At 35.9% G+C, this 15,652-nt stretch overlaps 1 protein-coding gene across 9 annotated transcripts in view; it reads right to left on the minus strand.

Moving 5' to 3' along the window:
• Window positions 1–15,652, minus strand: part of Dock7 (dedicator of cytokinesis 7) — a 172,219-nt gene that overhangs the window by 153,714 nt on the left and 2,853 nt on the right. For 7 of the 9 annotated variants that reach the window (XM_010605047.2, XM_010605046.2, XM_010605045.2 and 4 more), the window contains exons 2-6: window positions 10,773–10,948; window positions 10,529–10,597; window positions 5,643–5,772; window positions 5,339–5,551; window positions 4,842–4,927 (exon numbers count right to left, since the gene is read on the minus strand). In XM_010605047.2, the coding sequence (XP_010603349.1) occupies window positions 4,842–4,927; window positions 5,339–5,551; window positions 5,643–5,772; window positions 10,529–10,593 (494 nt within the window). In that variant the 5' untranslated portion in view covers window positions 10,594–10,597; window positions 10,773–10,948. Of the gene's footprint in view, window positions 1–4,841; window positions 4,928–5,338; window positions 5,552–5,642; window positions 5,773–10,528; window positions 10,598–10,772; window positions 10,949–15,652 lie in introns of those variants that run through there. The other 2 variants (XR_004515065.1, XM_010605041.3) reach the window with 1 other exon arrangement.

Here is a 15,652-nt window from a genome sequence, read left to right on the forward strand (position 1 = left end):
TGAATATATGGGGGGAAAGGAACTCTACTATATTGCTGGTGAGAATGTAAACTGGTAAAACCACTGTGGAAATCAGTGCTGAAATTCCTCAAAAAACTGAAAGTAGAAATTCCATTTGACCCAGCTAGCCCCCTCCTAGGAACCTTCCCAAAAGAGTTAAGAACATTATATTACAGGGATACATGCATATCCATGTTTGTAGCAGCGCAATTTATAAGAGCTAGATCTTGCAAACAATGTATATACCCATCCACAGATGCATGGATAAGGAAAATGTTTAGACACAATGGAGTACCATGCGGCATAAAGATAAAGTTGAGGCATTTGTAGGTAAATTGATACAATCTGAGAATATAATATTAAGTGAAATAAGTCAGACACACAAACTCAAATATTGCATGGTTTTTGAGAAACATCATGCATGTATATGTATATACACACAAATAAAGAACAAAACAGAAAAAAGATAAATAAAAAGTAGGGAGAAGTTCAAATACTTCCCAAAACTAAATATTCCATTGTTTTAAAAATCTCTATATATGCTAATTTGTTTAATTTATACTAATAGTTTATGTCAGCTGAAAAGAAAGTTTGTTACTATCTATTTTTTCTTTTTTATAAAAATCTTTTTGGTCTATGTCTCATATTGAGTAACTACTTTGAAGATGACATACAGTATAATAACTATTGCTATTCTTATCATTTGGTTTAGTTTTCAGAAAATAAAGACATGGCTGCATAAAAACTCTGATTCCAAAACTAAATATTCTCAATACCTTGCAGACTTCTACATCTGCATTTTTACCTATATTACATTTTCCCTAAAATCCATTCTCCCATGCATATCTTTATCCCATGCAGTCTAAATCAACCATCTCTGCTCTAACCCTACTTCATTTCTCCAGTTACAACTGATCTCAAATTTCCTAAAAGCCTCAAAAAAGTTCAGGTCTATTTTGTGGCACTAATCACTTCCTAGTCTGTACTTTCATTGTTTATATATACAGATTTATTTATTGTTAAATAAACTTTAAAAATAAAGACCTCAGCTGGGGATTTAGCTCAGTGGCGCTGCCGCCTGCCTCGCAAATGCAAGGACCCAAGTTCGATTCCCGGTACCAAAAAAGAAAGACAGACAGACAGACAGACCGACCTAATATTTTCAGAGTATAAATCATACATTCACTGCAAAAAAATATTCAGAATGGAATCCAAAATTCCACTATGTGGAACAAACCTTAATTAATGGTTTAGTGTTTAATCCATCTAGACTTTTCTCTCTGTACAAATGCACTTGTAAAAATGTTTTTAAAACAAAGGCCAGGGATATAGCTCAGAGGCATCACATCTGCCTGGCCAGCAGAAAGTCCTCAGTTTGATCCCCAGTACCAGAAAAAAAACTTTTTTAAACAAACAGTGTCATATTATACATGCTATTTGTTAGTCTTTTTAAACAACATTTTATGGTCAAATGTTCATGTCATAAATATTAATTTTCACGCTGACATAATTTCCATTTTACGAATATGTCAAAATTTATTTTATAACTTCAGGCTTGAGATGTTTAGTTATGGTTTGCAGACATAAACATTTAGTAAATATCTACTGACTGAAATAATACATAACAAGATAAACTAACACTCTATAGCACTGGTTCTCATCCAAGGGTAACTCTGTACCCAACAGAACATCTGGCAAGACAGACATTTCTGGATGTCACAACTGCAGCAGTAGTACTGGCATTTAGCAAGCAGAAGCCTGTGACCTGACTAAACATCCTACATTATACAGAACAACCTCTGAAAACAAAAAACTATCCAGAAAATAATGTCACTAGTGCTGAAGTTTTAATAACCCTGCTCTATATCACTTGCTTCTGAATTCTGATAATTGGTCACGGTTCTTGAAGAAGACAGTGTATTTCCACAGGGCTAAGACTTTGATAAAGGTCATCTACAAAGATGTGGACAGAAATCCAAAGACACAGAATTACCATTCCATGGGATAAGCATTAGCAAATTGGCATCACAACCTCAGACTGAAAGAGAATATGGAAGTGGTAACCAAAAACAAGGAAGGACAGTGGAGGCCCTTCACAAAAGCTGTGGCCTTGGAGAAAAGGAGGAAACAATCAAGGCAACTCATCAGCAAAGGAGCAAGGGAAATGAACTCTCCAACCCAGATTTCACTCTCTTCCACTCTACAGCTTCCTGCTAACTTAACCAGAAGCCAAAAAGCGGGGCAGACCTTATTGATATGCATAACAGATCAGCCTCTGCAAAATTTCTTCTGCATCTTTTATGGCATTTGATGCTGTTGCTCCACTGGGTGATGGTACTGCACTGGACTGTTGCCCACGCAACTTCTCACACATGTACTGACCATCTGCACATCCTCTTTTGACCATTTTCTATTTACTGCTAACATTTCTTCATCAGTGAGTAATTATGTGTTCTGGATATTACCACAATGTCAAATATGTGTGTTGGAAATATTGTTTCCCCCTCTATGGATTCCTTTATTTTTTTAAGAAACAAAAGTTGTCAATTTTAATGAAATAAAATATCAATTTTCCTCTAGTGGAGAACTTTCTGTACTAGTGGAGGATTCTGTACAGAATCCTTTCTATAAATTCATTAAGATGTCCTGACACTGTCTTCTAAAAACTTTACTGTTTTTGTCTTTCAGACTTGAATCTACTATCAATCTGTGAATAATATTTTTCATATGATGGGATGTAGTGGCCAAGTTTCCTTCACACACACACACACACACACACACACACACACACACACAAACATTTGGAGACACAGAGTTACAAAGACAGTGCGACACAAGTCCTCTAAAATTTACTGTGGTAAAGCTGCACAAATCTGTGAACATTTTAAAACCTAATTAATGGTATACTGGGTGTTATGGTTTCTATCTAGCTGTCCCCCAAAGCCTAACTCAATGAGAGGTGGGGCATTGGGGAGGTGACCAGATCAGAGGGGCACCACATAGCTCAATGTGGTGGTGGAAGGTGAAGCCTGGTTGGAGGAGGTGGGTCAAGGGGAGCGTGGCCTGGAAGGGTCTATCTCTTGCCCACTGCTCCCCTGATCTTTCCCTCTTCCTCCTCCTGCCTTGCCATAAGTGAGCTGTCTCTCCTCTGCCAGGTCCCTCTGCTATACTACCCTGCCTTAAAGCCAGCCCACTAAGGCCTGAAATGTCTACAAACTGTGAGCCAAAAGAAACCTCTCCTCCTTTAATTTTCAGGTATTGGGTATTGTGTCTCAGAGACAAAAAGTAACTAAGATAGGTTTAAATTCACAGGTGACGTGAACACTGGATATACACTAGGAAAACTGCATATGGGAATTATTGCTCAATAAAGCTTTTTTTAAAAAGTGGAAACACCCCACATGTTCATCAACTGGTATATAAATAAATATGGTAGTGCATAGACACTGTTTAGTCATACTAAGGAATGAATTACTGATATAGATGAACGATGAAAACATACTATGTGAAGAAACCAAACACAAAAGTCACACCAAACAATTCTATTTACTTAAGTATCCAGGTAGATGCACTCACAGAAATGGAAAATAAGGTAGTCACTGCCACAGCTTAAGGGAAAAGAAAACGGAAGTAACTGCTAATAATTTCTGCTATGAACTGAACTGTATCCTCCTAAAATTCTTAGGCTAGAGTCCTAACAATTAATGTAGCTGTATGTGAAGACGTGGCCCGTAAGGAGGCAAGTAAGTTAAAAGAAGTCCTAAGGGTGAGGCACCAATTCCATGGAATCAGTATCTTTGAGAGAAGAGAGGAGCCACCAGAGCCACCTTCTTTTCATGTACACAAGGAAAAAAGACTATATGAGGATACAGGGAGAAGGCACTTAAATACCTGTGAGCCAGGAAATAAGACCTCAGCCAAAGCCACCCATTGGCACCATATTTGACTTCCAGCTTCAGAACTGTGAGAAATGAACTTCTGTCGTGTAAGCCACACAGTGCATGGTATTTTCTGATATTCAGCACAAGAAACCTAACACAGGTACTGGCTTTTCTGTGTACGGAATATGTTCTAGAGTTAGACTGCAGTGATAGCTGCATAACACTGTGAGTACATAGTAAGCAATCTGCACATTTTAAAAAGGTGAATTTTGTGATACATAACAGCTGCTAAATAACAAAAATTATAATAGGTGTGCAGATGCTGTGTGAACTAAATTTTTAAAGTCAAAACTAACAATTGATTTATGATATTAATAGTTACAAGACATAGTTTGTTTTAGTTATTGGATGTGTAACATCCAATGCCAGTTAATCTGTTAATCCTTTTGAGCCCAAGTATCCTCATTTGCAAATTCAAGAAAATAATATCTACCTTATAAAATTACTCCAAATATAGCATGAAATAAGACAAAGCACAATGTAATGCAGAATGTAAATATATGTTACCTCAATGATGTGAGAAGTAACTTATTAAAGGTTAATATTTTTAAATCTTAAAAAAAACAAAGCCTGTATTTTAGCACATATAAAATCAACTCTTTAGGGCAAAACATATTTCACTTTATATTCTCCAATTAAGAATAGTGGCAATAATTTCAGTGAATGTTTTCCAGGTTTATAGACTAATTATACAGCCAAGGCAAAGAGTTACCTTCACTGTGAACCAAAAGCGTCCTAAAGATTAGCTTCATATGTATCTTTGAATGCTGAACAGCATTTAAAATGATGTATAGAAAAAGACTTCTCAAAAGGACACAGATAAAAGTATAAAGTACTCGGCTGTACAGGCAGTCAAAATTATCCTGGAAAAATAATACACTAAAAGAAATGAATACTCACTTGAGTGATAAACATTTTACAAGAAGTCTTTGACCAAAATGTTCTTTGGGTACATCGGGAACACTAAGCCGTTCTATTGGTTCTTCCTACAAAGTGAGAAGCAACACTCAAATAAATATGTTTATCATATGATAATACTTCACAATTTACCTTAAGAACTTACTCTACTGATCTAGTATTTTTGGTCTTCACAATTAAACACAGGAAAGAATGACCTTTTTTCCCAGACATTATTGAATCACAGGTATGCTCAATTCATAAAAGAATAAGTTCACTAGTATAAAAATATTTCACTTACAAAATGTAAAGCTATTTACAGTTTATCTCCAACATTATTATAATACTATATATCAGTATGGTAAGCCTTTCAGAGCTTTAAATGATACAAACAGCCCACCGTGGCACATGTGCCATAGGTTCACCACCACTGTTATCTATAAATCATAGCACCAAAAGATCTATCTCAATAAGCAATAGCTTCTCATAGGAAATGATACCTCATCTGGTGATGGATGCAAAGCAAAGAGTTCCTTGTGACGATTTGATTTCCTCTGGTCATCATTCTGACGGTCTATTTCTTCATTTGGAGTTCGATCAAGTAAGTTAGGAAGCAAGGCATCGGGAAGTGAGTTTTTCAAGTCAAAGATGCTGCAGGCCCAGCTTCCCCTTGGAGTGTCATCTATTGACACTGAACGTCTTTTAAGATCATCCTGTCATGCACAACATTAAATATGAATGCATTAATTAAATAATTACCTACTTAAAATACTTCTTAGAGTCATTTAAGAACAGAAGTATTACTTGCTCATCCTGGTAGCTGCTGCCATCTGGAGCTTCATCAGATTCAAAGACCTGCTTCGGCAAACCTTTTTGCCTTTCTTTCTGTTTATCTAATGTATTGGGATTAAATCCTGTTCCCAGTTTATGATATCTATTCAAGATAAAATAAACATCAATTTTTAAAACTTTTTCATTTTTCCAGCATCACTGTGTAACAAGGCAAACATTCTCTCTTTAGATAACAATGTATTCTATCAGTCTTCAATGTGTTAAACATTTAACCAGAGGTTTAACAAATTTCCACTCAAAGTTCATTTAACCCAACTACAAAGCAGATTATGGATTTCCAGATTAACCATATTTTCCTTCTTACCATGCCAACCATTTGTATATAAGTTAAGTTTTAGTTTCAATTCAGAGAATAGGTCAGTGAAAAAAAAAAAGGAATCCAAATTAAAGAATAAAATGAAAAGGCAGGATGTATATTATCATTAATAATATAAATTTTAAAAATACAAATCAGTGAACTTCAAAAGTTTTGGTATATCTCATTATATAAACTGCAAACTTGTCAAATGAAAAACTGTATACACCATTCTACACATACTGTTATGGTTTATATCTACACGTCCTCCCAAAGCCCCACGGGCCCACAGGATCATGGATCACAGATCACGGATCACGGGGGCATGACACTCATCACTGGATGAGTCCACTGAGGAGTTTACAACTAACTGTGATGTTGAGAGGTGAAGCCCGGTCAGAGGAGATGGTCACTGGGAGCATGGCCTGAAGGGTTCATCTCCCTCCTACCTCCCTTGATCACTCTCTCCGCTTCCTGCTTGCCTTGCCAATGAGCAATGCTCTGCCATGCCCTGGAGCCAGCTGACTATGGACTGAAACCTCTATAAAATAGAACTTTCCTCCTTCAAATTGTGGGTGTCCAGTACTGTGTCCCAGCATTAAGAAAGTAGCTAAGACACATATATTATTCAAGTTATTAAAATATCATTTAATTAAATATTTAAGTTGCTAAGAACAGCTTTTAAATTAATGTAACCTTTCCTAGTAACCCAATAAAAACCCAATATCCAAGAACATCAAATAAGAACTGATCAAAAAACAATTACTGTCCATGAGCCAACACTTCACTGACACAAGAATATTCTAATTAGAACAAAACAATGATATTATCAGAAAACGGCATGGCTCTTGCAATCAATCAATTCATCAAATAATAATCCTATTTTATATGTATCACTCATATTCTGTCTTGCTGGTAAAGCTATTAAAATAACAGCTTCATGATGTTGACAGCACAGCACAAACAAAAAGAAAAAACCAAAATAAAGGCTCAATATACCATATGTCCCCCAAAATAAGACCTAGCCAGAAAATAAGGTCTGGCAGGATTTTTCAGGATGCTAATACCCCAAAACTAAGCCCAAGTTAAGATCATCAGCCAGACAGATACATTTAGTATGTCTGCTGCAACACAAGACAGATGTATTTAATTATAAAACAATACTAATACACAATTAAATACACATACTATTATTGACATTAATACTTAACCCTATGATATAAATTATAATTATTTAACAATAAAAATGAGTACATGTGGGTGAGAGGCGAAAGCCTATGTAAGCGAATGAACTCCAGGCTTTGGCCGAACAACCACCCAGAGCACAAAACGTGCACACCTGACAATGAGCAGACATGGTTGTATCTAACACGAACTGCCACAGTTCAATACATCATACGTTGTAATGATGCACTATGAGCAGGATACACAGACAAAAAGTTCTCACTTAAGGTGAGCTCTACTGTAGGACATGAGAGATTGGGACCAGTGGTTCTAAGGAAAATGGAGTCAATATAAATTCAGGCAGAAAATCGGGGTTTAGAGAGTTATAATGATGTTCGAGAAGAAGACATGACTGTATCTGAATAAATGTAGATTTCTGTACTGAATAAATGAATAAATGTAGATTGTTGTACATGAAAAAAATAAGACAACCCCTAAAAATAAACCCTATTTTGTCTTTTATAGCAAAAATTAATACAAGACCTGGTCTTATTTTCGGGGAAATACAGTAGTAGAATGAAAGGATACAGAGGCACTATCTTATTCTTCCACGATCACTTTAAAGTATGTAATTTGTTAAGATGCATATGTAAGTAGCTCTGGTAAAACAGTGTTGTAGTTTATGAAAGTCAGGACAGCTGAGAAAAAATAATGATTCATAACCCACATTCTTTCCAACGTTTTGACTGCAGCTCTACACAATGCCCATCCAACCCCATTTAGACCATCATTTTTCTGACCTCATCACCCAACACTCTCAGATTCATTCATTCTGTTCTGGCCTCATTGACTTTTGTACCATTTTTTGAACACTGACAGCATGAAGTCAACATGTGGGAATGCTGTGCCTATTAACATTCTTCTCCCAGTTGGCCACAAGGCTCACTCTCACTTCCTTCACTTCTCTGCGCAAAATCAACTCACAGTAAGATCTCCTCTGACTACTGATACAAAATAGGAAAGCCTGTCCCTCTTCTTGGCCCTTCACATCCCCTCACTCTGCTTTTCCCCATAAGATGTGCCTCTACTACATTCTCTGTGCCTGGTTCCTGTCCTTGACTTCTTCCCCACTAGAAAACAAAGGACATGAGCTCCACCCAAGTGGGAAGTCGAACATGGGCACTGCTATGTCATCAGTGTCAAGTGCTGTGCCCGCTACATTTGGGACCCTTGAGACACATATGTACTTTTTGTCCTTTAACCGATTTTTACTGAACTATGGAAGAATTGTATGTCTTCATCTTATGGCTCAGCCCCACCTACTCTGCCACTAAGTTCTCTGATCAGTTAATATTTGTTTTCATTGAACATAATTTTATTTCTAAAGATAACATTGATTTTTGTATGGATATATATCCTTTCACATCTCTTATGTAAACTAATACATAAACGTACTCATTATACTATGAGTTTTAATTTGGGCTCTATTGACCATTTCCTAAATTGTTAGTTCTTTTATTTGTAGACTGAAAATTCTCTTTAAGTGCATTGGCTTTCTGCAAATCCAATACTTGGCAATTCTATGTTCAATGTTCCTTTCTGAATTTATAACCTCTTCATCTATCCTGAATTGCTAATCTTAGACCAGATTCAAGCGCTTATGGGGGAAAGGCAAAGCATGCTTCCAGACCAAGTCTGCCAGTAGCTAGGTGTGAGGGCCCCTTCTGCTCCAGACTGTGTCCACCTGGACGCCACCCCATAAGCTGAAGCCTCCGGAATTAGTGCTCCTGAAAGGGGCAGGTATCTCTGAGGCTGCCATTGTACACACACGGTGTAGGCTTTCAAACTAACCAAACATCCAACATTTGTCCCAGGTCCCTTTTCCAGTGCCTGCAAATCAGTGCTTTTAAGCTTTTCAAATTCTACTGAAGCTTTTGCATGTGTCTTCCCCACAGATTAATCTATACTGTAATCCTCTCCTATGTTGTATTCACAGCTATCTTCTATCTTTCAGAGACCCTTTCAGAGACACTTCACCTCAGTAAATTTCCAGTCCACCAAAAGTATCCCTTTTGTCTTCTACTTACCTGAGCAGTTAATTAATATTCACCTCAACATAAAAATATAAACCTTAGAACCTAATGCCCCTAGGCTCTAATTCTGGCCACTTCACTTTTTAGTTTATAGGATATTCGAGAAGTTACTTAACTATTCTGAGTTTGAGCTACCTTATCTGTTAGAACTTTAAATGGGATGAGTCTAAAGTCTCCAATAAAATACCCAGCACATAAGTACCTTAAAAATGTTATCTCCCTTACCCATTTGCCCAAACCAAGGTTAGCAACCCCAAAATTAGAAGATTCCATGATTCTGTGGTCAAGATATTTTACAACTCTTCCCTTTATTAAGATTTTTTATTATACTTTCCAACAAATATGCATAGAAATAATGGCCTTTGAATTAAGAGGAACAGTTTTCTTCAATAATGTCTAAAATCTGACTACTGGAATACTTACCAAAATTGTAAGTCAATACAAACAGTTCTTCTACATAAAGAGTAGCAAACCGTGTTTTTATTAGACCACAGTAAAACTAAAAAGCAGGTCAGCACTGCCCTTCTGAATGATCCTTAGCGTAATATTATGACCAGTGAAATAAGACAGAAACATGGAGACAAAATAAGCAATGGAGAGATCATATTTTCTAGTATTGTTTAGCACATATTACTTCACATGTGAAAACCGTAACATCATAACAGAATTCTCCAGTACTTGCTATTATATGTCTCCGTTAGAAAATTATAAGGCTATGAAGTTTCAGTATGAAGACCCTTCTTTCCTATGCACATTAGCAAGGGAAAAGGAGTTGCATCCTGTGTCTTATTCTGACTTGATATTCATACAGTCCATTAGAAAAATAAATTATGTGTTATAACAAAATAGCACTTTTACACATATTTACCTGACTGGATGTACAGGTCAAAGACCTACAAATATTTGGATAGTTAAAAAACCAGAAACCTTCAAATAGCAGAATCTGGAAAATGGACTCTTCACATTTCACTACACTGAAATCTTTTTTTAAAAAAGCAAATTACTCAATATCTAGCTGTGATTTCCTAAAAAAGAAAAAAAAAAAGACTATAAAATCATTACAATTATGTATTAGTTATTAATGATTTGTGATAATTTAGAAATACTATTACACAAACCTATTTTATAAGGAAAATAAGGAGATGTGATTATGTAACACCAAAAGATAAAATATCTATGTAAAATATTCTTGACTATTTTATATAAATTTCTAAGCATCATCTACCTTAATCCATTTACAAATGCTAGCCAGTATTTTTAAGTCTTACAATAAACATAAAACTTACTTTCTGATCACAACTGCCCAGTCTTCTGTATAACTTCTTATACAATCTCTAACATGTGGATCCATTTCACTGTTTAAAAAAATTAATAATAGTTTAGATAGGAAAACAGTGATGTTTGAAAATTTGGTGGGCATTGTTCTTATAAAAGGAAAAGAGACCAACAGAAGAAATAGGATCTATATAAAATAACGGAAGACAGTCTTTCTATTATTACCCAAATACCAAAGAAGTAATGCCTCCTTACCTTTCCTCAGGCACAGCTGAAACGAGGGTTCTGCATTCCCTAGGACTATAGACAACTTCAATATCATCTGGAGGAAATTCAATCAAATCCCTCAAAGGCCCAGAATCCACAGCTAAAGGATGAGTAATGAGGTAATCTTCCAAATCCACAGGATCCACTGCTTCAGTAAGGGGCACCTTTGTAAGAGGAGGGAGTAAAAGGACAGAAAGGAAGACATGAGCATAGGAACTATAAAACTTTAGGCAAAGAAAAATGTTTTAATATTCTGTGTTCAATGTGTATCTTTCTAAAATTCTGAAAGATATTCAACCAGCCCTGCTAAAGAAGCCACAAAATGTTGGCCTTTTACTACTCCTTTATGCTTTTGGTCATACTCTCTTTAACTTTCTTACTTTTTTGACTTTGCCCATAACTTTCATACAAAAACAACTATAATTAACAGTTTTGTTACAGTTTACAATTTTCAAAGTATTCATTAGAATTATTTTTTATATCTTTAAAATTTTTTATTACTAAGTTTCTAAATAGTGATTTAATTTTATTTGTTATTATTGTTGAATATCTTAGTAAAAATACATAACCAGATTGTGGTAGGCTAAACAATCGTGATCCAATTATATTTCACAGCCAACACATGGATACTTGTAATTTACATGGAAAATAAAGTAAAATAAAAGTCTTTACATGTATGATTAACGATCTTAATCACACTAGTAGATTATCTGGTGGGTCCCTAAGTGTAATTAATATATTCGTATAAGGACACAGAGGAGTTTTGGGCCACAAAAACAGAGAAAGAAGCCAAGTGAAAATGAGCAGAAAGAAATGTGAAGATTCGTGCCTTAAAGATATAAGTGATGTGGCCAAAAGTGAAGGAATGACAGATAACACCAGAACCTGGAAGAGGCAAAGAACTGATTCTCCTCTAGAACTTCTGAAGGGGCACAGCCCTACTAGAGCCTTGACTTCAGTCCCATGATACCAATTTCAGACTTCTGGCACTTATAGTGAGGGAGAATGTTTTTATTCTTAAGCCATTCAAAAGGTGGCAATTTGTCATAATAGCTACAAAAAACTAAAGTACAGACCCAGAAAACCTATACATAAATATCTATTAGCCATAATAAAAGATTCATGGCATTCTTTTTTTATCATTCTTTTACCAAGGCTGAAAATATACTATTTAATATAATACTGCTTGTCTAATTCAAGAAAGAAAGAGTATTCAGGCAAAGCATAAAGGGCATACAATAAATATGAAGTCGTATACCAATGAAAATTGAACATGATATTTTTCAAGATGTGCAATTGGAAAACACTGAAACTCGCTCTGTGCAGGTATGCATTAAGTAGATGGTCTGCTGAACTAAATGTCTAATAACAGGTAAAGCAACACTTTAAATATATTACAGATATTAAATAAAACAATGAATGGTGAACACATATAAACACTCAAAAGACAGTAACTAAATTATTATCATTTTATGTTATCTCATTTAAAATCTCCTCAAAGGCTATAAGTCAGAGATAATTACTATTTCTATAAATAAGTAATTTGTCCTTAAATAAGTTAAGCAACTTCTAAAAACAAAACAGCCACAAGATGTGGGAGCAGAAATCTGAAACTGAGTCTTTAAGTTCCAAAATTCATGTTACTTTCTCTCAGAAACATTCTATTCTCCCTACCCATACCACACTATGACGATATTCCTAACAGTGGAAAGAAGGCAATTCAACAACAGCAAGTTAAATCTTTCTATCTACAGATATCCATATGAACAAAAAAGAACCTCACATATACTGACACAGATCACAGACACAAGAAAAATGCTTAAATTAGAGAGAACACAGAGGAATGTCTTTATAATACCAGAGCTTGCAAAGGGTTTTGGACATGACAAAGAAAGGAATAACCGTAAAAGAAATACCTGATACATCAAAGACACTGTTAAGAAAATGGATAGGCAAGCAACACTAAGAAAAATATTTACAGTACATATTTGACAAAACTGCTACCTAAACTGCTATATAAAGAAGTTCTAAATCTCAGTAGTAAAAAGACAAAATACACCCTCAAGTGAATGGGAAAAAATAAAACTGATGGGACAACGCACAAAGGAAGATACAATAGCCGACAAGGACATGAAAAAGTTCTCCACTTCCATTGCCAGAAAGATGCAGTAGACATACTTGTCCCACTCTTCCTACTGCGTACAACTGTTAACCTTCGAAATTACACATCAGGCAAACAGGAAGATTCTAAAGGTGAAGAAAAACAAAGCACACCATTGGGTGTTCACAACCTAAGGAACAGCACAACAGCGAATTACCTCAAATTTATTTTTGCCTTATATATTCCAGACTTGGAACTAGCGAATTTCTCAACCCACATACATAAAGGTTAGCAGAATGTGTGTGTGTTGGGGTGTCCTCAACTAAAAGCTGACTCTCCCCAGTCAAAGAACACAAGAGAGGGGCTACCTAGCTAGCAAGTGCTCTACTCCAGCCAAGGACTGCATGGAAAACTCTGGTACCACCCAGCAGCAAAGGCTGAGGGGGAGCTGGGCTTCTACCCTCACCAAGCTAGAACAAAGCACCCAGCTCTCCCCATCAGGACAGGGTAAGAAAGGTCTGATAGGGAGATGGGATGTCTGTACCTAGAGCACCATGAGTGCCTTACCCCAGTGCATCAGGAAAGACCACTGAAGGAATCTGGTGATCCGCCTCCCACAGAGGCAACAGGCACCCCTTGCTCTTATCACTGGGCGGTGTCAAAGAAAGCCTTGGTAGAGTAAGGATTTCCACTACTGCCCAGCGTGACAGTCACATACTCTTGTATATCAATGGAGGCCACAAAGAACAGCAATTAGCACTACTGCCTGTCCTAGCCATGTGTTATGAGTGATGTCCAGTGCAAGCAAAACGTGCTACTCCTACCCAACAATGACACCAAAAGAGAACGAATGGAAAACCTAGACATCTAACCCATTCCTGTAACAAGGTAACCCCACCCCACCTACAACCAGAGAAATGTCAGGGAAGTCAGCTAGAACATGTTTCAGAAAGATCTAGACAGACTCAGAACACAAGATCCAAACTAACCAGTTTCCAATAACAAATTACTCATACTAAGAACCAGAAAAATCTAAACTTCAATGAAAAGAGAAAATCTGTAGATGTCAACACTAAAATAAGAGATGTAAGCATTATGTGACACATTTTAAAACAAACATACAAATACTTCAGTAAGCGATTAAAAACAAACTTAAAATGCATTTTAAAAAGCAGAAACTCAGCAAAGAATTGAAATTCTAGGCTAAACAAAGTCTCAGCAAAGAAATAAAAAATATAAAGTAGAATTATCAGTAAGTGTAAAATTTATAATTGAAAAACACAAAAACTGAAATTAAAATTCAGAGAATACAATAGGACAATTGACAGCACAAAAAAGGTAAGAATCAGTGTTTGAAGATAGAAAAACAGAAACTTCCCCAGGTGAACAGCAGAGCGAAAACAACACAAAACAAACAAAAACAGAATGTCGGGCCAGGGATTTGGCTCAGTGGTTCCACCACCTGCCTCGCAAGCACAAGGGCCCAAGTTTGATCCCCAGTACCAAAAAAAGAAAAAAACAAAAACAGAATGTCAGGGACTTTATCTTCAAGGGAATATCTTAACATCTTCAGTGTCCTGGAGAGAGAGGGGAAAAAGGCAGGGCTAAAAAATACCTGAAGAAATAATGGTTTTGAAAACTCCCAAATGTGACAGACAGACATAAGCCTATAAACTCAAGAAGCTAAGCAAATCTCAGACAAACCCAAAAAAATGTATGTCAAGGCATAACACAGTCAAATTTCTAAAAACTAAAGAATACATGCGTATGTGCACAAACACATATGTCTGGAAAGCAACAGGGAAAAATGACACCTCCCTCACCTCTAGGAACAAAAAAATACAAATTACAGCAAATTTCTCACCAAAAATCTTATCATGGATGTTAGAAAAAAATGGCATATTTCTCAAATGCTACAATGAAAGCACTGTTGACCCAGAATTCTAGATCCAGCAAAAGTAACTTTAAAAAATGGAGAAATCAGAAATCAAAATATATTGATTTTATAAGACCTATTATGTAAAGGTACAGGATCCCAATAATGAACGTAACTGTATTGTATACCTAGATTGTACCAATAAACTCAATAAAAAGAAAAAAATGTAAAAAAATATATATATATATTGATTTTAAAAAAACTTGAAAGACTTCATTGGCAGACTCATCCTACCTTAAAGAATAGCTAAGATACACTGTACTCCTTACACAGAGAGAAAACACTAAAAGCCACCTGGGGACATATATGGTTTCAGGTCTCTTTCGATCCTTGCTGATGAGCCATTAAAAACTCCAGTAAATGATTACTAGTTGCTTTGGGATAGGAAGGCAGACAACAGGACAAAAGGTAAAGGGTTTTTTTTAAGTGATAAAAATGTTTTAAAGTGACTATGATAAGAGTTGCCATATCTGTGAATGGACTAAAATCCATCGAATTGTATACTTCAAAATGGTGAATTGTACAGTATATGAAATATATCTTAATAAATCCATTTTTCAACAACTGAAACAAAATCTAACAAGAAATAGAGGAAACAGACAAGTCTACAAGTAAGCAACCATAAAATCTAAAAGGCAATCAATTCTTTTTTTTTTTTCAGCTTTAATTGAGTTTATTGGTACATTTTAGGGATACAATACAATTACATTCATTGTTGGGATCTTGTACCTCTACATGACAAGTCTTGATTCTCATTTTTTCCCCTTACCCCTGCCCTCCCTTCACCCCCTCCTCCCCTCCCCATCTACAAACACTTTATTTCCATCTTTC

The sequence above is a fragment of the Fukomys damarensis genome, unplaced genomic scaffold (assembly GCF_012274545.1).
Source record: "Fukomys damarensis isolate Sample0158 unplaced genomic scaffold, DMR_v1.0_HiC HiC_scaffold_33, whole genome shotgun sequence".
In the NCBI taxonomy this organism is placed as follows: domain Eukaryota; kingdom Metazoa; phylum Chordata; class Mammalia; order Rodentia; family Bathyergidae; genus Fukomys; species Fukomys damarensis.